The sequence below is a fragment of the Loxodonta africana genome, chromosome 2 (genome assembly GCF_030014295.1).
Source record: "Loxodonta africana isolate mLoxAfr1 chromosome 2, mLoxAfr1.hap2, whole genome shotgun sequence".
NCBI lineage: Eukaryota > Metazoa > Chordata > Mammalia > Proboscidea > Elephantidae > Loxodonta > Loxodonta africana.
Window position 1 is genome coordinate 227,623,462 of NC_087343.1, and position 22,941 is coordinate 227,646,402.

General features: G+C 50.0%; 1 protein-coding gene across 2 annotated transcripts in view; it reads right to left on the minus strand.

Moving 5' to 3' along the window:
• The window catches only part of SLC19A1 (solute carrier family 19 member 1), a 50,941-nt gene that overhangs the window by 17,924 nt on the left and 10,076 nt on the right, over positions 1 to 22,941 (minus strand). For both annotated transcript variants that reach the window (XM_023541007.2, XM_003421946.4), the window contains exons 3-5: positions 17,940 to 18,714; positions 17,476 to 17,668; positions 1,944 to 2,085 (exon numbers count right to left, since the gene is read on the minus strand). In XM_023541007.2, the coding sequence (XP_023396775.2) occupies positions 1,944 to 2,085; positions 17,476 to 17,668; positions 17,940 to 18,714 (1,110 nt within the window). The remainder of the gene's footprint in view (positions 1 to 1,943; positions 2,086 to 17,475; positions 17,669 to 17,939; positions 18,715 to 22,941) is intronic.

The window sequence follows — 22,941 nt, forward strand, 5'->3', positions numbered from 1 at the left end:
TCCATGGTCCGGGGCGCACCCTCGGGGGGATGCCCACAGCCCAACTCAGCAGCAAGCCTACCCTGCCACCCTACACTCACAGGAACAGGCGCTCCAGCTGCTTGGAGGAGCAGGCACTTGATCTTGCTCCTGAGCACCCAAGGTCAACAGATATCGCGGGACCCACCTGGGGCGGGGTGCCAAGTCCCCAAGACTGCTCCTCTGCCACCCGAGCCTGCACCTGAAGCCTCCCTGCTGTGACCTTCACGGGGCTGCGGGGCTTCGTGCCGGGCAGGACCTGGCCAGACAGCGCACTGCACAACAGCTCCTAGGACCATGCGCCTGGGAGCACCACACCCCATGGACCTAGGCGTTCGCACAACATCCAAATCACATAATGTCCTATTTCACAGAACGTATTATGGACGTTAAGCAACACATGACCTTATTTTTCTGCTAGTCACATCGACGGTGACCTGGGCTGTGCCAAGATCCACAGGCTAGGATCTGCCCCTGCCTCTAGCCTTCTGATGGGTCCCGGGTACACCACCACATGGGAGGTGCTGGGGCTCCCTCTGTAGACAGCCCTTCAAGGAGGACACTATCCCAGCCCTCTTTCCACCGAGCCCCTCTGGGGCCCCCAAAAGCCCATTGTGAGAGAGTCCCCTCTGCACAGCACCACAGGCGGTAGGGTAGGCACAGGTCGGTCCCAGGCCCTAAAGAGCCTGCCAGGTGGCACTGCTCCTCTGGTTCTCACGGAAGCTGAACGACAGGCTGCCACGAAGGGAGGCAGGGGGCATGCAGTGACCTCTGAGGGGCCTTCAGCATCCATGCAGTGAAGGTCAGAGGGCCACAGCCCAAGCAAGGCCAGGTCTGCATTGGGCTCTCCTTGGGCATCGCTGGGAAAAGGCCCCCCCCCACCCCCACTAAGCACTGCTGCTGCCTGTGAGCTCTGAGGAGGGCTGCACAGGTCTATTGGAGGCTGCTGTTGTGGGGCAGCTCTACTCTGTCCTATAGGGTCGCTATGAGTCGGAAGCGACTCGACAGCACTGGGTTTGGGGGTGTCTGCCCAGATCGGGTGGCATTTACTGGCTAAACCTGGGCCCAAGAGGAGGCAGCAGTACAAGCAGGCAGGTGTGGGGTGAATAGAGGTAGCAGACACTCCCACCACCCCAGCGGCCAGATTCTGGCTCCCTCCTGCACTTCCTTCCGGCCCTTTGTGGTGTAAGCTCTGAAATCAAGGTTCAATATTAAGTGCTGCCCTAACATCTGAGACCTGATATCTGGAAGGCCTCAAATGGCCTATCTGTAAGTTCTCCTCTCCACTCTGCTCCTATGGAGCAGGCCCCCTAGCCAAACAACTGTCCTTATCGTGGGGACCAGATACTGTGCCTGCTCATCCCAGCATAGCAGGTTTCAGTTTCCTACCAGCCCACAAAATTATTCAAGCAAGCCAGTCACATCCTCCTGCAGCAAACAGGGGTCACTCCACCCTCTTGTTACTACAAAGCCTGCTACCTACGGCCCCTGGTTGTTCACTTTGTTCCCAAGAGCAACCCTGTGTAGCCCTGCATGGTGCGGTATCCTCCACTGGGCTGTGAGTCTAAGTGACCAACAAACTGCTGTCGCTCTCATCTGTCCAGTGTCAGGTGTCATGTGTTTGGCCATCCCCATAACCCTAAGGCAGAAATCCCTCCTCACCAATGGGGTGAAGGGGAGGTAAATTAAATACCTTCTTCCTCTTCCTGTGTTGTCTCTCATTGCGTGGCCCCCAGCTTGACTTTGTCACTTATGACACTTGCTCCAATTCAGTAGTCCTAGAAAGTCCAGCTGGGGACGTTCTAATCCACACCATATATACTATACACATGCCCATCCCATAGTAAAGCTGTGGTCTGGGCCCTGCAGAGGGAGGGAACCCCACCAGCTCCCTGAAGGAATGTACCCGGCCCAGCCCAGCATACCTGCGAGTGGACCGGAAGCCCCAGGCCTCGCTTATCTGACACTATGACAGTGATCGTGGTCTTGAGGATTGTGGCAAGGAATGTGTTGATCCCGAAGACAAGGGCACAGAGCTCTTTTGACAGCGAAGATGCAATCTGAGACCTTCACAGGGAAAAACAGGCAGAAGTCAGGACCCAGCGAGGGGAGAAGAGGAAGCACCAAGAAGTGTAATATGGAAACCCCACTTGGGTGGTGGCCAGCACCTCCCCGGTAACGAAATGACCACCAGGTGCAGCCCACCTGCCCGCCTTACCCTCTGGCACACTCCATATGCATGCCCAGCTCTGCCCCTGGCTCTGTTCGTCATACCAAGCAGGGCCACAGGCACCTACCTGGCTCAGGAGGTTGAGCCCAACAGCCTGGGCTACTTGAGGAGGTGAGGGGATCTGCTCCAGGCTGTCAGAGCCTTGTACAACAACTCTACCAAACAAGTGTAAAACACAACTACAGAGCAATGCTCAAAAGCTTTCCTACTTAAACCTGGGAGCAGGGACCAAATCTAAATCGTTACAAAACTCTCTGACAATAGTAACCATGAGAACAGGATATTAGCAAGACCTGGGGGCAGACAGCAGTCACCAGGAAAATTCTCATATTAGTCTTTTGTCATTAAGTCAATGGAGTATTTGACTCAGTAAGTTAGGGAAAGAACAGTAAGACACTTCAGGAAAGCAGGAGGAATTCGTAAAAAGGAGAGCAGAATGCTAGCAAGCAGCCCTCTAAGATCCATCAATTGGCCTCAACCTACCTGGATCAAAGGAGAATGAAGAACACCAAGGACACAAGGTAATTACGAGCCCAAGAGACAGAAAGGGCCACATGAAGCAGAGACTACATCATCCTGGGACCAGAAGAACTAGATGGTGTCCAGCTACAACAGATGCCTGCCCTGACAGGGAACACAACAGAAAACCCCTGAGGGAGCAGAAGAGCAGTGGGATGCAGGCCCCAAATTCTCATAAGACCAGACTTAATGGTCTGACTGAGACTACAAGGACCACGGTGGTCATGGCCCCCAGACCTTCTGTTGTCCCAGGACAGAACCATTCCCGAAGCCAACTCTTCAGACATGGATTGGACTGGACATGGGTTGGAGAGGGATGCTGGTGAGGAGTGAGCTTCTTGGATCAGGTGGACACTTGAGACTATGTTAGCATCTCCTGCGTGAAGGGGAGATGAGAGGGTGGAGGGGGTTAGAAGCTGGCGAAATGGACATGAAAAGAGAGAGTGGAGGGAGAGAGTGGGGTGTCTCATTAGGGGGAGAGTAATTGGGAGTGTGTAGCAAGGCGTATATGGGTTTTTGTGTGAGATACTGACTTGATTTGTAAACTTTCACTTAAAGCACGATAAAAATTATAAAAAAAAAAAAGAGGAGAGCGGAAATTATACTTAGGAAAGCAGTCATTTGGACAAACCCAGATGATGACTCTCAACAAAGTAAATGAAGACACAGACCACGTTCCAGACATGGAGAAATCAGCACGTCAGATCTCCCAGCCCTCTGCAAAGTGCGTAACATCTTAATGCAGTTCCAATTAAAATCCCCAAAGGGCTTTAAAAAAATGGACAAAAAATGTTCACCTGAAAAATAAAAGAACAAAAACAGCCAAGAAAACGTTAAAAGGAATGACGCAAGGCCGAGGGACCTACACTGTTAGCTTTCAAGCTGATGGAGAGATACAGACGAGAAGCAACCAGAAGTGAACGAAACACCAGTATACACAGGTCAACAGGACAGAAGAGAAAGCCCAAGCAGAAGGAAGCACAGACAGGAATTTAACATGTGATGAAGCAGGCAAACCAGGGAGAAAGGGCCTGGACAACAAATGAAGCAGACCTGAGAGCCAACCTGGGGTAGGACATGGAGAAGGCCACAAAGACACCTCACACGGCCTGCAGTCACCACAGGCGAAGGTAAGGGCAACCTGAGAAACAAGGACACAGCTGTAACCTACACGACAGATGGCTGCTGTCCTCATTTTAATGGAGACTCTGAGTGGCGCAAACGGTTAAGCACTCGGCTGCAAATACAAAGATTAGAGGTGCCTGTCCGCCATAGGTGCCTTCAAAGAAATGCCTTGGCGATCTACTTCAGAAAGATCAGCCATTGAAAACCCTATACGACACAGTTCTAGGCTGACACACATGAGTTGCTCTTAGGCTGGGTTCTCTAGAGAAGCAAAACCAGTGAAACGTGTACATATATGATATATACATATATTACATATATATAGTATACATTTAGTATATATATTGCATATATATATATACTCTACGTATATACATTGAGACAGATTTATCTCAAGAAAATGGTTTATGAAGTTGTAGAGCCTGGCAAGTCCCATGTCCGTGGGTCAGCTGTCAGGCTGGAGGATTCGCCTGACTCATATAGTTGCAGGTGTTGACAAATCCAAGATCCACAGGTCAGATGGCAAGCTGCTGGCTCATGGCTGCAAGGGCTGACGAATCCAAGAGCAGCAGGTAAGATGGCAGACTACTCTCCCAAGTCCCAAGAACTGGAGGTCAGATGCTTACGAGCCAGATGCAGGATCCAGAGCAGAGCAAAAGCCAGTGAGCTTTGCCTGTAAGTCTATATATATATTGGATGCAGGCCACACCCCCAAGAAACTCTCTTTCAACTGATTGGCGACTCACAGCAGATCCCATCATGGAGGTGATCACATTATATCAAATCTCATCAAGGAAGTGATTACATCATTATGTGACTGCCAAACTACATCATAACTGCCAAACCACTGAGAATCGTGGCCCAGCCAAGTTGACACACACCTAATTGATCGTAGTCCACCCCTTGTCAACTTGGCACCTCTACGTATCTCCTTAAACCATACATACGAGGCAATTATAAAGTCATGGTGTTGTTGTTAGGTGCCGTCAAGTCAGTTCTGACTCCTGGCGGCCCCATGCGCAATAGAACGAAACACTGCCCGCTCCTGTGCCATCCTCACAATCATTGCCACGTTTGAGCCCACTGTTGCAGCCACTGTGTCAATCCACCTCGTTAAGGGTCTTCCTCTTTTCTGCTGACCCTGTACTTTACCAAGCATGATATCCTTCTCCAGGGACTGATCCCTCCTGACAACATGTCCAAAGTATGTAAGACCCAGTCTCACCATCCTTGCTTCTAAGGAGCATTCTGGTTGCGCTTCTTCCAAGACAGATTTGTTCATTCTTTTGGCAGTCCATGGTATATTCAATATTCTTCACCAACACCACAATTCAAAGGCGTCAATTCTTCAGTCTTCCTTATTCATCGTCCAGCTTTCATATGCATATGATGTGATTGAAAATACCATGGCTTGGGTCAGGTGCACCTTAGTCTTCAAGGTGACAGCTTTGCTTTTCAACACTTTAAAGAGGTCCTTTGCAGCAGACTTGCCCAGTGCAATGCATCTTTTGATTTCTTGACTGCTGCTTCCATGGGTGTTGATTGTGGATCCAAGTAAAATAAAATCCTTGACAACTTCAATCTTTTCTCTGTTTATCATGATGTGGCTTATGGGTCCAGTTGTGAAGATTTTTGTTTTCTTTATGTTGAGGTGTAACCCATGCTGAAGTCTGTGGTTTTTGATCTTCATTAGTAAGTGCTTCAAGTCCTCTTCACGTTCTGCAAGCAAGGTTGTGTCATCTGCATAACGCAGGTTGTTAACGAGTCTTCCTCCAATCCTGATACCCCGTTCTTCTTCATATAGTCCAGCTTCTCGGTTTATTTGCTCAGCATACAGATTGAATAGGTATGGTGAAAGGATACAACCCTGACACACACCTTTCCTGACTTTAAACCAATCAGTATCCCCTTGTTCTGTCTCAACAACTGCCTCTTGATCAATGTACAGGTTCCTCATGAGCACAATTAAGCCTTCTGGAATTCCCATTCTTCACATTGTTATCCATAATTTGTTATGATCCACACAGTCCAATGCCTTTGCATAGTTAATAAAATACAGGTAAACATCTTTCTGGTATTCTCTGCTTCCAGCCAGGATCCATCTGACATCAGCAATGGTACCACGTCCTCTTCTGAATCCAGCCTGAATTTCTGGCAGTTTCCTGTCAATATACTGCTGCAGCCACTTTTGAATGATCTTCAGCAAAATTTTGCTTGCATGTGATATTAATGATATTGTTTGATAATTTCCGCATTTGGTTGGATCTCCTTTCTAGGCATAAATATGGATCTCTTCCAGTCAGTTGTCCAGGAAGCTGTCTTCCATATTTCTTGGCATAGACAAGTGAGCACTTCCAGTGCTGCATCCATTTGTTGAAACATCTCAATTGATAGTCTGTCAATTCCTGGAGCCTTGTTTTTTGCCGATGCCCTGAGTGCTGTATAAAGTCACACTTGTGCCTAATGTGATACGACTTACACACTTACAACGAAAACACACTAGCCCTGTTTACATGTATTTCATAAGAAAACAAAAATACTTGCTTTTATTGTGCTTCAGGTAAAAGTTTTCGCAGCAAATTACTTTCTCATTAAATAGTTAATACACAGATTATTTTGTGACTGTAGTTACCAATCTGTGATGTGTCAACACTGTTCCCTTCTTTGCCCTGGGTTACTTGTTTCCATTCATCGTTTGCCTATTCCTGCCTTCCTGTCTTTGTGCTGGGCTGGTGTGTCCATTAGTCTATGTGTGAATTGAACTATGAAGCACGTTCCTCACGTGTTATTGGTGGCACTATAAACCTGTCTAACCTTTGGCTGAAGGGTGAAACTCAGGAGTGATTTCAGTACTGAGTTGAAATGGTGTCTGGAGCCATACCCTTGGAGCTTCTCCAGTCTGTCAGACCTGCAAGACTGGTTTTTTTTTTTTAAAACAAAAATACTTGATACACACATACAAGGCAGAAACACTCCTAACAATTACAGTCCTCATTTCTGCAACTGGTCACGTGGTCACGACTGGTATTTAGAGCTACCCTCTTCCACGATCCATTCCATATTCCCTTTGCCCCCAGCAAGCACCTCAGTTGTGGTTCTTTGCCTGGTAGGGTGACCCAAACCTTCATTCCAGAAGAGTCCGGGCCATTAGCAAAGTCATGTCAGAATTGGGTTGGTGTACTTTTTCCATTAGCATTAATCACAGGGTATGGTAGTAAAGAGATGCCCTAAGGGATCTCCTGTATTCCAGACATACTTTTCTTTACCTCCATTATGGGATACCAATCCGATTTCCTCTTGGTAACCAGGATCAATCACACCAGCCAATATGGTAACTTCCTGTTGATCCAGAGGCATAAGAAGCCCAAAGTGGTGAGGTAGCATTCTTAATTTCCAGTTTAACGGAATCAGTGATATGTCTCCAGATGGGAGCATTCTTCCCTTTGGAACTAAGACTTCTAGACTCACAGAGCATAGGGTTGCAGGAACAGGAAGCAAAAATTTTGCAATTGGGTCAATAGGCATAATAGTGAGTGATGACACTTCCTTGATTCCGGGACACATGAATCCTGGCTGTGATAAAACAGCACCATATACTGGACACTGGTTTAGAGGACATAAAGCCTCCTGGGGAACACTGCCCCAACCCTGCAAGGTACTGACAGCTAGCTGGTGCCATACTGTGTCTTTAGAAGAGCATTCCATTGTTCTTTCAGGCCAGTTGTTTCAGGAAAAGGTTAGACCAGTGAATTCCACGAGCATGGCCCATTGCCGCACTTCATTTACTGTGAAGTAAGTCCTGTGATCCGAAGCGATGTTGTGTACCATGATGGTGGATAAGGCATTCTGTAAGTCCATGGATGGTAGTTTCGGCTGAAGTATTGTGTACAGGGAAGGCAAATCCATATCCAGAGTTAAGTGTTTATTCCAGTAAGAACACTGCCCTTTCCATGATGGAAGCGGTCCAAAGTAAGCAACCTGCCACCAAGTTGCTGGCTGATCACCTTGAGGAATGGTGCCAGTGTTGGTCTCTGCAGCTGGCAGATTGGGCACTCGTCAGTGGCTGTAGCCAACTTAGCCTTGGTGAGTGGAAGTCCACGTGGCTGAGCCCACGCATAATCTCCATCCCTGCCATCATGGCCACTTTGTTCAAGAGCCCACTGGGGAATGACAGGAGTGGCTAGGGAAAGACGATGACTGTTTTCCACAGAATGTCCTCCTATTCACCTGATGGTTAAAATCCTCTCTGCTGAAGCCACGCTTTGGTGAGCATTCACATTAGACATAAATATCTTCACTTCTTTGGCCCATTCAGAGAAGTCTGTTCACATACCTCTTCCCCATAAATCCTTATCTCCAATCATGTTCCTTCTAAGTCCCTGACCATGCAGCCGAACCATTGGCCACAGCCCATGAATCAGGATACAATCGCACATCTGGCCGTTTTTCCTTCCAAGCAGTGACCAGCCAGGTACACTGCTTCAAGTTCTGCCCACTGGGAGGATTTCCCTTCACAACTGTCCTTCAGGGAGGACCCAGAACGGGGCCACAGTGCTGCTGCAGTTCACTTTCAAGTGGTGCCTGCATATCGTGCAGAACCATCTGTAAACCAGGCACGAGTTTTCTCTTCCTCAGTCAAATGATCGAAGGACACAGGTGCAGACCAGGAGGGCAGGTAATATGATAGCATTGGAGACCATGGGCATTTGGGCCACTTCTTTGTGCAACTTATTCGTGCCTTCAGGTCCTGCTCGAGCCCTATCTAGTATATACGCCACTTCCGTTTAATGACAGAGCGCTGCTGTGCATGTACAACTCTATGGCTCTGTGAGTCAGACAATACTCAGTTTATGACGCATGGTGATCTGGCGACCCATGGTTAAGTGTTCAGTCTCTACTAAGGCCAAATGCTGTTTCAGAAAAGGAGAGTAGTTATCTGCAGAGGATGGCAGGGGTCTGCTCCAATATTCTAAGGGTCTTCTCTGTGATTCACCAATAGGGGTCTGCCAAATACTCCAAATAGCATCTCTACCTGCAACTGACCCTTAAAGCACCATCGGGATCAGCCAGATCATATGGCCCAAGAGGCAGAGTGGCTTGCAATGGCAGCCTCACCCTATTGCAGAGCCTTCTCTTGGTCTGGGCCCTGCTCAAAACTAGCAGCTTTTTGAGTCACTTGATAAATAGGCCAGAGTAACATACCCAAAGGAGGGATATGCTGACTCCAAAATCCGAAGAGGCCCACTAGGTGTTTTGCTTCCTTTTGGATTGTGGGAGGGGCCAGACCCAATAACTTATCCTTCACTTTAGAAGGAGTATCTCGACATGCCTGACACCACTGGTCCCCTAGAAATTTCACTGAGGTGGAGGTGCCTGAATTTTTGTGGATTAATTTCCCACCCTCTAGCACACAAATGTTTTACCAATAATTCCAGAGTCATTGGCACTTCTTTCTTACTAGGCCCAATTAACATAATGTCATCAATGTAATGGACCGGTGTGATACTTTGTGGAAGGAAAAGGTGATCAAGGTCCCGGCAGATTAAATTACAACACAGGGCTGGAGAGATGGTATATTTCTGGGGTAGGGCAATGAAGGTGTGCTGCTGGCCTTGCCAACTGAAGAAAAACTGCTTCTGGTGGTCCCTCTAAACAGGTATGGAGAAAAAGGAATTAGCCTAACCAACAGCTACATCCCAAAAAAAAAAACATCCCAGGTACAAGGAAATGTATTAATGTGCTCAAGCAATGAAGCCACGTCTGGAATAGCAGCTGCAACTGGAGTCACCAACTGGTTAAGTTTTTGAAAATCCACTGTCATTCTCCAAGATCCATCCGTTTTTTTGTACAGGCCAAATACAACAGTTGAATGGGGATGTGGTGGGACTCACCACCCCGGCATCCTTCAAGTCCTTGCTGGTGGCACTGATCTCTGCAATCACTCCAGGAATATGGTATTGCTTTTTGTTTACTATTTTCCAGGGTGAGGGCAGTTCTAATGGCTTCCACTTGGCTTTTCCTACCATAATAGCCCTTACTCCATTTGCCAGAGATCCAATGTCAGGGTTCTATCAGTTGTTGAGTATATCTATTCCAATTATGCATTCGGGAACTGGGGAAATCACTATAGGATGGCTTTGGGGACCCACTGGACCCACTGTGAGATGAACCTGAGCTAAGACTCCATTAATATAACCTGACCTCCATATGCTCCCACTCTGACTGGTGGGCACAGTGACGTTTGGTGTCTTCTGGAATTAGTGTCAGTTCAGAGCCAATATCCAATAATCCTCCAAAAAGTCTGATTATTTCCTTTTCCCCAATGAACAGTTACTTTAATAAAACGCCATAGGTTCCTTTGGGGAAAGCCGGGAGAAAGGTTAACAGTATAAATTTTTGGCAGTGTAGTAGGGTCCTTCCTCAAGGGAACCCAGCCTCCCCTTCAGTCAAAGGGTATGTGGGTCTATAAATCGGATCAAGTCTGGGAATTGACTGAGGGGCCGTAATTACTCTGGCAATTCAAGTCAGACTGCTGTTCATGTGATCTGGAATTGTTGTTTGTACAGATCAATATTTAGTAGATTTATGATCTATTTCATTCCTAGGGCCACCATAACTAAATAGTCAATGCCATAAGTCCATATGAGTTAGATTATTCTGATTTCTGCTTTGACACAACTGTACCTTATGTTCACCTTGTCTTTGTCAATTGAGTGCCGCCACTTGGACCCTGCCACCACAGGCTCCAGTCAGCCCCATTTTAGTTAGATGTCTTAATTCATTTAGGACAGTTCCCACTCTCAAATCTGACTTACATAAAATAGCAATCACAGCAGTCTTCAAGGATGCTGGGGCACCCTTCACAAATATGCTCCTCACGGTTGTGGTAACAGGTGTGTTCTATGGGCACTCTATGTGTGGTTCTGTGGGTCTAACCTGATAAATCCACTCGAACATGCCAATTTCTCTAAGCCTTTGAATATCCTCTTCTACAGTACACCAAGGCAGGTCTGGTACTTCAGCTTGACTTAGTGTAGACCAGCATGTAATCCATGCTTCAGCAAACCAGCCAAATAAATGATTAGACCCTCTCCTAACCTCTCAAGCTGAAACACTGAATGAAGAATCTGTGCTTAGTGAGCTCATCAATAAGCTTACACCAATTCAACTTCATGTTCCTCTCACCATTATCCCACACCCTTAATAGCCATTCCCACACATATTCCCCAGGTTTCTGTTTCTACGTATTGGAAGAGCCAAGCAGTTCTTTCGAAGTGTTGCATACCTTATCCTGGGTCACACTTGTACTTCATCATTTGGAGCTCACTGGGATTTAAGTCTACTCATAGGTCTAGAAGCAAAAATGGGTGATGGGGATGTGTTTGAGAACATTCAGCAATGTCTTTTAAGGCATCTGCCTTAGGTGATACCCCACGCAATGACTCTGATGCCTCCCCAGGCAATATCTCAGACAAAGACTCTTTAGACACAGCTGGGTTAATTTCATCAGATGGGGATGGAGGGGATAACGGTTTTGTTGGCAGGAGTGATTCAACAGAATTTAGGGACTCAGTATCCTCAGCTTGATGATTATCTGCCCATATGACCCATCCCAAGTTTCAGGATCCCATTTCTTCTGAATTAATGCATTCACTTTAGCTTCAGACACGATTCACAGTTCAGAATTCAACTGACATTGTAATTCAGCCACTCTTACAATAAGACTCTGGGTTTGGTTTTCAGCAATATCAGCTCTGTTATCACAAGAAATAATGCTTTCTTTTAAGGCACAAGTGGAAACTTTGAGGTCATTTATGTGGCAATTGAGCTTTGACTCTGAAGCCCTGAGCTCATCTCTTTCACTGCATTGTCTAATGAAAGTAGGACCAACCAACCAGCTTCCTTATACTTCCCATTCTGAACAAAATTGTAAAAAGGTATTATCTTCGGCTGGGTTCTCTAGAGAAATAAAATAATACATAGAGAAAGATGTATATGAAGAAAATGGCTCACACAGTTGTAGAGGCAGGAAAGATTCAAGTCTGTGGATCAGGCTGGAGGGTTGCCTGATTCACGTTGTTGTATGGGCTGGTGAACCCAAGATCAGCAGGTCAGACAGTAAGTCTTTGGCTTGCAGGCTAAGGAGACACACAATATCACAACCAGGCTTGAATGTTTTCTTCAGTTCAGCTAGAAAAATGCCCAGCATGTTCTTCTTTTAGGTTTTCTGTCTCTAGGTCTTTGCACATTTCATTACAATACTTTACTTTGTCTTCCCAAGCTGCCTTTTAAAATCTTCTGTTCAGCTCTTTTACTTCACCATTTCTTCCTTTCGCTTTAGCTACTCTACTTTCAAGAGCAACTTTCAGAGTTTCTTCTGATACCCATTTTGTTCTTTTCTTTCTTTCCTGTCTTTTTAATGACTTTTGCTTTCTTTGTGTATGATGTCCTTGCACAATTCATCTGGTCTTTGATCATTAGTGTTCAACACATCAAATCTGTTCCTGAGGTGGTCTATAAGTTCAGGTGGGATATACTCAAAACTGTACTTTGGCTCTCATGGACTTGTCCTAATTTTTTTCAGTTTCCACTTGAACTCGCAATGAGCAATTGATGGTTTGTTTCACAGCCAGCCCCTGGCCTTTTTCTGATTGATAATATTGAGCTTTTCCACCATCTCTTTCCACAGATGTAGTAGATTTGATTTCCTGTGTATTCCACCTGGCAAGGTCCATGTGTATAGTCACCTTTTACGTTGGTGAAAAAAGGTATTTGCAATGAAGAAGTCCTTGGTCTTGCAAAATTTTATCACATGATCTCTGGCATCATTTCTATCACCAAGGCCATATTTTACAAATACCAAATCTTCTTTGTGTCTGACTTTCGCATTCCAATCATCAGTAATTATCAATGCATCTTGATTGCACATTTGATCAATTTCAGACTGCAGAAATTGGTAAAAATCTTCAATTTCTTTTTCCTTTGCCTTAGTGGTTGGTGGGTAAATATGAATAATAGTGGTATTAAGTGGTCTTCCTTGTAGACATATGGTATTATCCTATCACTGACAGCATTGTACTTCAGGATAGATCTTGTCTTTTTGACAACAAATCCAATGCCGTTCTCCTACAAGTTATCATTCCTGGCATAGTACACCATATGCTTGTCTGGTTCAAAATAGCCAATACCAGTCCATTTCAGCTCACTAATGCCTAGGGTATCGATGTTCATGCATTCCATTTCATTTTTGACATTTTCCAATTTTTCTAGATTCATAATTCGTACATTCCACATTCCGATTATTAATGGATTTTTGCAGCTGTTTCTTCCTATTTTGAGTCATGTCTCATCAGCAAATGATGGTCCTGAAAGCTTGACCCCATCGACATCATTAAGGTCAACTATCCTTTGAGGAGGCAGCTCTTCCCCATTTGTATTTTGAGTGCCTTCCAACCTGAGAGGCTCATGCGTTGGCACTGTATCAGACAACGTTTCACTGCTATTCATAAGGTTTCCACTGGCCAATTTTTTTCAGAAATAGCCTGTCAGTTCCTTCTTCCTAGCCTGTTGTAGTCTGGAAGCTCCCCTGAAACCTGTTTCACCAAGGGTGACCTTGTTGGTATTTGAAATACTGGTGGTAAATCTTCCAATATGACAGCAACATGAAAACCACCACAGTACATCAAACTGACACGTGATGGATTAACATCATAGAGGTAGGATTTACCACACATCAGAAAATCCTATCAGATGAAAAATTGTGGACACACAATATTGGGAATCATAGCCTAGCCAAGTCAACACACATTTTTGGGGGACACAATTTAGTCCATAACATTCCACCCTTTGGCCCCCCAAAACTTCATGTCCTTGCCACTGTAAAACATATTCACCCCACTGTGTCATAGCAAAATTCTTAAATCAACTCCAAGTCCAAAATCCAAAAACTCCCCTTCATCTGTGAAATTTAGAATACAAGTTAACTGCTTCCAAAGTACAACAGGCACAAGCTAGACATTTCCACTACAAATGGGAAAGAATGAAAAGAATGAAGGGATAAGAGGCACCAAGTAAGTCAGCAGAACATATTAGCTCTCAAGGCTTGAAAATAATCCTCTGTTCTCTGATACCATTTAGGCAATGGCCCTGTCCTTTAGACTCTGGGTATTGGCCACACTCTCCAGATTCTGGATGGAGGCCACTCAGCCCTGGGCTTCAGCTCCACCTTCCAGTCCCACTGGAATGGCAACTCTGCTTCCTTGGATTTGGTCGGCCCCATTCTGCTAGTACATCCGAATGGTGACTTCACCCCCTCAGCCACAACAGGCCCCATTCTTGTGCCCTGTGAGCATGGCAGCCCCAACTTCTCAGCTTTGGGCAGCAGGTCTGGTCCCATTCTTATGGCATTTGCAAAAGGCAACCCCATACTTTGGAACCAAGTTGGTGAAGATCTGAGTCTTTGAAACCTAGGAGGCTGTGGCCTTTTGAAAATCCCAGAAGCCAGGGCTCCACCCTTTGAGACCCCAGATGTTGTGGTCCTACCTTTGAGACTGGAGCAGTTCTGCTTCCTGTGTTCTTTGTCTCTTCAGCTTCTGCTTCCTGGTTCCTTGACCTCTTGACCTCTTGGCCCCTAGGACCTCACCGCCCACTTCTGTCCTGCCGGGGGCAAGCGTTCCAAAGCTCTTTAGTTCTACAGATTAAGTGTCTGGTGGCACCCTGCTCCACCAATAAGTTTCCAGAAACACCCCAATTTGCCAGGAAGCCTTTTGCACAAAGCTCTCTTGCTCCGTGGGTCTGCTCCTGCACTGTCTCGCACTGGTCTTCTGGTTCTGCTCTGCTGCTGCTTCTGCACCGTTTCCAGTGTAACAGCTCTCCTCACTTGCTTCTGAGTCGTCACCAGAATTGTCTTTGATGTCCATAATTCCACAACAGTCTCTTCAAGGCAATCTAGGCTTTTACTATTAGGCACTTTTAAAACTCTTCCAGCCTCTACGAACTCACAATTTCAAAACTGCTTCCAAATTTTAGGTATCCATTAGAGCAGCATCTCACCCCTGGTACCAAATTCTGTCTTAATTATCTAGCGCTGGCTTTAACAAACAGAAATTAATTTTCTCACAGTTTAGGAAGCTAGAAGTCTGAATCCAGGGCACCAGCTCCAGGGGAAGGCTTTCTCTCTGTTGGCTCTGGAGGAAAGTCCTTGTCATCAATCTTTCCCTGGTCTAGGAGCTTCTAGGCGCAGGAACCCTATGTCTGAAGGACACACTCTGCTCGATTTTCTCTTTTATATCTCAAAAGAGACTGACTCAAGATACAACCTAATCTTGAAGACTGAATCTTGCCTCATTAACGTAACTGCCTGTAATACTGCCTCATTAACAACACAGAGGTAGGGTATACAACACATAGGAAAATCACTTCAAATGACAAATGCTGGACAATCACACGACACTGAGAATCATGGCCTAGCCAAGTTGACACACATTTTTGGGGGACACAATTCAATCCGTAACAGCATCTGTGACTTCTGTAACTGTAAAAACACTCACTGCTTTGCTCTAATAGATTAATGGACAGCAATGACGGCAGATGAGCCCCTAGGTCTGAGAGGTCAAGACTAAGGGACATGCTCTTTTGGGACATTTACAGGCTGAGAAGTAGCGAGGCAGAGGGTGGAGGCAGTGGGGAGAGGTTGGGATGGAGCACAGAGCTGAGGGAGCCCAGGGAGGGGGTATCCAGTACCTGGGAAAAGGGATGGAGGGCATGTCTGACATGCTAGGGGGTGTTGTGTGCGGGTTTTCAGCAGGAAATGTCAGTGCCAAGAAATCAGCTGGGGCTGACAGGCAGCCTATGAGAATGGCTCTGCGTGGGGGGGGGGGGGTGGGTGGCGAGGTAAACCAGGCAGTGCCTGGCCACTCAGAAGAAAGAAGGGATGCTGGTTCAATGCAGGCCTCATGCCTGGAAGGGGTGTGGGCTGAAGACTGGGGAAGGGTTCAGCCCAGAAGGGCAGCTCTGTGTGGTCAGGAGCCTGCAGACACTCCCAGAGCTCAAGAATGACCCCGGAGACCATGGTGCTACAGGAGAGCTTTTCTGGTGGGTGTGAGGTCCAGAGGGTGCCCTCAAAGGACAATCCAAATAGGGAGGGAGGCAGGGCATTGCTAAGTGGGGGTAAGCTGGGGCCAAAGTCCTGGGAGTGAGATGGGATGGATGGCTAGACTCTCTCGCTGGATGGAGAGAGGTGGATGCAGGGGTACAAGGGGAGGCTGGAGGTGGCGTAGGGTGAATGGTCCTTGTGCACATATGCTATACGTGTGGGCACGTGTGTGCACTGTGTACGTGCACGTTGTGTGTGTGGACGTGCACGTACATTGTATGCACTTGAATATATCCATTGTGTGCACTTGAGTATATCCTTTGTACGTGTGCACAGTGCATGTGTGTGCGCATTATGTGCACTTGAGTGCATCATGCTGTGAGCGCACACATGTACTCACATGTACACGAGTGCATGCATGCCGTGTGCGTATGTGTGTACACATGTGCACTCAGGTGTGCACACCTCCCACCCTTCTGGCCTGGACAGGGTCTCAGGAGCAGGGTTGGGGTGAGTGGGTGGGCTCAGAGCAGGGGACCCTGGTATAAGTACCTAGAGTAGGCTGGCTGGGAGCACAGCATGGTCTAGTGAAAGGTCAAGTGCAAAGGACAAAGCGGGAGTCCTGAAGCATGCGTCTAAGTAGTTTGGGAAGATGCTGGAGGCACAGGTGGGGCCAGCCAACAGGTAGCACAGGATGTCCTTGGGCACTGGGGGTGTAGGCGTGCAGGAGGGTCCCGAGTTACTCAGGGAATGGGTGAGATCCAGGCGTCAGGGGACCCCTGGGGCAGAAGACAAGGCTGGGATGGTGGTCACTTCTGGCAGTGAGCACCGTTTCCAGCAGTGGGGAGGTTAGGGGCAGGAAGGGCCTTGGTCTAAGAGGGAGGAAGCAGGGCTGATTCCATGGCAGAGGTTGGGGGGTCTTAGGGAATAGGAAAGAGGCCTGGGAGGGAAGTCTCCATGACATCAGGGTAGAACCTTGGTGTGAAGCTGGCCCTGGCAACTTCCCTGAGGCAGCCCTGCAGGGTCATCGCAGCGAGGCCATTCCCAGTCCCTGGTGTCCCTGCCCTGCCCCCAGCAGAAGTCCAGCCAGTTGGCACCAGAGAGGCCTTGGACTCCAAGTACCTGCGGCAGGAGACCAGAGTACACAGCTGGAGGCTCACCTGCGCCGGGGTGGGGCCGTGCTGGGCAGTGGACAACTGTGCCCAGCTGAAGGCACCCAGGGCCCTGACTGCCCTCCTGGTGTGACACACTGTCCCTTCAGGTTCAGGGTCCAGCTCCTTACAGTAGTGCCACCTCTCTGCTCCCCACACGTTCCAGAAGCCACTTTGTACATGTGGATGCCTGCCAGTCACCCACCCAGCAAAACGACAGTGTGTCCATCCAGCACGTGGCCAGCCAGGCTCTGGGGTGGCTGGAGCAGCTGGGGGGGGGGGGTCACCAGAGTCAGCAGGCCTCACCCAAGCCCACCTGCCCGTTGGGTTTGACTCACGTTGCAATGGGCACCAGGAACTGGTAGGCACCTCGGAAGAGCACAAAGGTGACGTAGCAGACCCAGATGTTGCTGGTGCTGTACATGAGGAAGACGAGGCCAGCCTGGGTGAGAGTTACAGCTGCGATGACCAGCTTGGACCACAGGGCCCAGCGGATCTTCACAAAGCCTGCAGCAAAGGAGGTGACAGCACCTGGGGGAGACAGCATGTTAGGGGTCTCCAGGGTTGCCTGGGGGAGACAATGCATTATGGGGTCTCTGGGGTCACCTGGGTAAGACAGTGTTTTATGGAGCTCCCTGGGGTCCCCTGGGAGAAACAACATGTTATGGAGCCTTCAAGGTCGCCTGAGGGAGATAGTGCGTTACGGGGTCCCCTGGGGTGAAAATCACTTTATAGGGTCACTTGGGGGAGATAATACACTCGTTACGGGGCCACCAGGGTCAAGGGGGCAGCAGGTCAGTACCCAGAAGAGTTGAGGCAGCATCTGCCCCTCCGTTGTAGACTGCAGAGCTGTCCCTGGCGGGGCTCACAACGTTCCACAGGATGTGTGTGTAGTAGATGATCAGGTAGTAGCCAGCTGAGTTGAAGACCCACCAGAGGGACCAGAGGCGTAGCTGCGGCAGGCGCAGGCTGGCTCCCAGCTCACAGAGCATGTGGGCGAGTACCGAGTTCTGCCAGGCTGCCAGTAGCGTGAGCCCGAGTTTGCCACCTTCCGGCTTGCTGGGGCTGCCCGGAGCCATGTGGTCTAGCTCGGAGGGCACGGTGGCATGGTGCGCGGGCACGCCGCGATTAAAGAAAAGGCTGCGATTGGGGCGCTTCAGGAAGAGGGTGAGCAGTAGGCTGAAGATGAGGAAGCCCAGGGAGATGTAGTTGAGCGTGGTAAAGGACAGGTGGCCTGCGGAGACGAGCACCTGGCCCAGCACAGAGCTGGTGAAGACTCCCAAGAGCACGGCGGACCGCGAGTAGCTGGCCATGCGCTGGAAGCGGGCCGGGCGCACAAGGGAGAAGATGTAGGAGGAGTAGGCGATACGGGCGGCCATGGTGACACTGTAGAAGAACTCCATGAACTGCATGTGCAGCACCGTGTGGCCGAAGAGCAGCAGCAACCACACGGACACATAGCTCAGGCCCTGCAGCACCAGCACCGGCTTGTAGCGCAGGTAGTCAGTGACCAGGAAGACCGGCAGCAGCACCACCAGGTAGGAGTAAGACAGCACCGGAATGATCTCGTTGGTGACCTGTGGACAGGCAGGCACGTGACCCCGCAGCACCCAGGCCAGTCCCCTCTTACAGATGGGGACCCAGCGGACCTGAAGCCGAGCCTCGGGCCCAGCCACAGTGCCAGTCAGCAAGTGTGGAGGGTGCACCAAGTCCACTTGCACCAACCCCTGGGGCAGGCAGAGGCCGGTCAGACCATGCTGCTTGTTCAGTATGCCCTGGTCATGTTGGAGCACCCAAGACACACTGTCTGGCGGGGCCAACTCAGCTCAGCAAGCCAGGACACCCAACCTGGGGGCAGCCTGGCCCCCACACCATGCAGCTGCCTGACATGCCCCCCTGAACCCTCACCCCTGCAGAAGCCAAGGTGAGCCCACCAGCTCTGTTCCAGTGACACCAAGCACAAAGGTCTTCCTGAAGCCACTACCAAGGCTTCCCCGGCTCCACCGCAGTTTCCCCTCCCTCGCAGCTGGTTAAGCCGCAGTTTCTAACTGCAGCTTGGCCCGACCACGCTGTGGGCCCTAATCGTGGTTTGAATATGGTACCGAAGTCCCACACATCTGCAAACCAAGATCTTGGCACATGTGCAGGACCTGAAGAGCTGTGGTCCCGAACTTGACGCCAGACCTGAACTTCACTGGACAGGAAGGTGTTCTCTGGCACACAGCTTCACCTGAGCCCATCTGTAACGTCAAAGTTCCCTTCCTTTACAAATGACTCAGCACCCGAATCTCCAAATACAGACTGTGGTGTCAAATTTTGGGTGCTAATCCCACCCCCTGGGGACTGGAAGGCATAAAAACTCCAAGCTTCCCTGGGGCTGCCAGGCTCCACGTGGCTTGTTTATGCAAACAATAAACTTCCACTTTCTGTTTCCCTTGCAACTGGTGGTGTGGCGTCCACCTTATTTTGATCGGCTAATTTTTGGGTAATAGGACAGGACAAGAACCCTCACTTGGTTACATTCCCATCCTGTGTGCAGACATTGGAGCATTCCCTGTGCATGCCAGTCCCCATGGGGCTGGGAGCCAGGACCAGTCCCTGAGAGCCGTGGGAGCCCAGGCCACAGGATGCAGGCCCTTTGTTAAGGATAAAATTCTGGGTCAGGCCTGCGCAGGGCGTCAAACAGCCTGTGTGGAGGCTGTGCCTTGCTCAGCCTGGGAGGCTCCTGTCAGAGCCAGCATGGGAGGACCTCACCAAGACCCTGTCAGCAGCTGTGGTCCTGACCTCTGTGGGAGGCAGCACTCAGGTCAGCGTCCCCTGAGGACTTGCTCCAATTTGGAAAGAAGCAGCTGGGGAGGATGCGCGTCTGCATACCAAAGGGCCCCTCCTGCCAGCTCTTCCCAGCAAGGAACAGCGAGGCACAGGGGACAGCTGAGCTCAGGGTGTGGGCACCTCAGACAACTTCCCCACCTCCTTGCAGCCAAGAGTCAAAATGGTGAACATCAAGAAGGCCAGGCCTGAAGTCCCCTGAGCCTGACCTGGCACATCAACTAGGAATACAGCCACATCTACACTTCAAAGCAGACATGAGGAGTCTACAGGGTCAGCATTATGTGACCTTGTCACCGCTCTTATTCTAGGGTCCCCTTGTGGAACTGCCCCTTAACAATTCAAAAGCGGAGCAGCACCTTGTCACATCAGCAGACACGCACACACCCGCCCCTCTCTGTGGCCTGGGAATGCCAGCAGCCTCCTGTGCGTCCAGCCGGCCAGGACAGGTACTCTGCTGGCTCAGATTCAGCCTTATCAACCCGGACAGCTGGGCAGGTGTAGCCAAGCAGAGGCAGCTGGGCGGGGTCACAGACAGCTCCGAGACCAGGACATCAGCTCAGAGAGGCCTCATGGTCTCCGCCTCCTACCAGCCCGGTCACAGGAATGGAGCATACTGAACACCATGGTCTCCGCCTCCCACCAGCACGGCCACAGGAGCAGAGCATACTAAATACAGGCTCACGCCCAGCACTCTGACCCTGTGCAGGAGATCCCAGAGGGCTCTGCGCCTGATCTGAGGAAAGTCTCACCGGGACCGGCATGAGCCACCCACGTCTTTAACGTCATTGACGTACTGCAGCTGCTTGTGGACTTGGCTGAGGAGACACTACCATTTATCTTGGGGTGTTGCCCCGATTCTGCTGGGGACGTTCCACAGTACACAGCACAGGACTGAACCATTGATCTTAAGCCTCACAATTGTAAATCCTGAGGTAAGTGTTTTGGAAGAGTGTGAACTCTAAATCGCTGCACTCCAAGCATTCTTGATTCAAACCATCTGGCTCCCAGTGCAGGGGGGGCGTTGGTTGGGGTCTGTGTGAGCACCTGTGAGGAGAAGCCCGGGGGCGGGCTCATGAAAGCCTGGTCTTGGGCAGCGCAGACCCCCACTCCAGGTGACACCCTCAGCCAAGACAGCCCCGCCTGCCCTCTGCAGTGTCCCACGCTCCACTTCCCGCTGGACTTGGCAGTCAATGCTGGAGCTCTGTGAGGGCCATGACCCTGGCCATACTTGGAAGGCTTGGGGACGCAGAGCACGTGTCAGGCCTCCTGGCACTGAGATGAGAACACCCCTTCCTGGCCGGAGCCCAGCCCTCGCCAAGCCCTTTCCATATACCCTCTCACTGGCTAATCCATAATAGGTTTAACAGGAGAGCCTGGGAAGCTGAGCCCAAATATCTAGGTCGAAGTGGCTCCAGGCGGGATGGGGGGCCCCCCTGCATGGCCCTTGGTGGTCTGGAAGGATGGATGGAGGACTCACGGGCCGCACGGGCAAGGCGCGCTCTGCTTGGAAAACAAACCAGGCAGGCAAAGCAAACCCCACACTGTGGCCAGCAGGGTAGCAGGTGCTGCAGGGAGAGGCTGGGTGGTGCGTGTCTCAGCAGAAGGGAAGCCAGTGAAGCCATGGCATCAACGCCATATACCCCCGAGACTGGGTTAGGGAGTGGCAGTGGGTGAAGGCAGCACAGACTAGAGAAGGTAGGAGGGTGGGTCTGAGGGTGAGTGGGGTGTGGGAAGCATGACAGGCCCAGACCAGGTCACAGGAGACCCAAAACCTCACAGGTGTGGTTGCTGAGGGCCAAGGGTCAGCACGTAGCTGCCCCTACTGAGTCTGTGATGGTGCCTCGGTGTTCAAGGGAGCAGGGCCAGGGCTTGAGCCAGACCACGAGCCTGGGCAGGGGGGTGCCTAGGGGGAGCATCGCCAGAAACCATGGCACATCTGAAGAAGCTGTGAAGTCTGAGTCGTGATGAAGTCTACCAAGAGAATGGACATGTGGACAGACACGAACAAACACATGGGAATAGGCAGGGGCAGACACCTGCAGCTGGGTGGGAGCAGACGGATGGACAGAGGAGGCCGACATGCAGACAAATGGATGGACACACACGTGATCCCCCCAGGGCTGAACAGAGCCAGGAACAGCCAGACCCAGGCTGGGAAGAAGGTGGCATGGCTCTGTAAGAGACTCAGGGCAAGGGCTCGCTGCAGGGGCAGGGATGCCACACCTCACCCCTCACACCAAACAATTCCAAATGAGCAAATACCCAAACATGCAAAGCACAACCTGCAACCCCTGACAGGGGATTCTGTATAGAATCAGGGAGGAAGGGCTCGAAGGTAAATCTCAAAGCAAAAGCCAATGAATGAAAATACTGCTGAATTAAAAACCAGAACTCTATAAAACAAAAAGGATACCACAAACAGGGAGGAAGACATGTTTGTGATGACACAGGGGGGCTCTTCCAGGCAGCAAGGAAGACATGCAGCCAGACAGGAAGATGGGGCGGCTCTGGGCAGGCAGTCCCCAAAGACAAACCTGGACAGGCAGTGAGCGGCCGCAGGTTGTGCTTTGCATGTTTGGGTATTTGCTCATTTGGAATTGTTTGGTGTGAGGGGTGAGGTGTGGCATCCCCGCAGGGAAACAAAAGGGACCTCAAACAGCACAGAGGCCTTTCCCGCTCTCAGATGGGCAGGGGCCCAAGTCAGACAGCAGTGCCAGCAGCAGAGAAGCAGATGTCTTTGATGCTCGTGCACGGTGGGGAGTGATGGGCAAGCATCTGGGTGTGAGTGGAATACCAGCCCAGGTGCCCCTCTCCCTGCCAGTGGCCTGAGCAGCACACACACCAAGGGGACTGTCACTGCAGGGGGAGAACCTGGAAGGGCCCTAAGGGTCCTCACTGTGCACCCACAAACACAGGATAAAGGCACTGGGGTCCAATCCTGTGACAGAGGATACAGGTCACGTCAACGCACC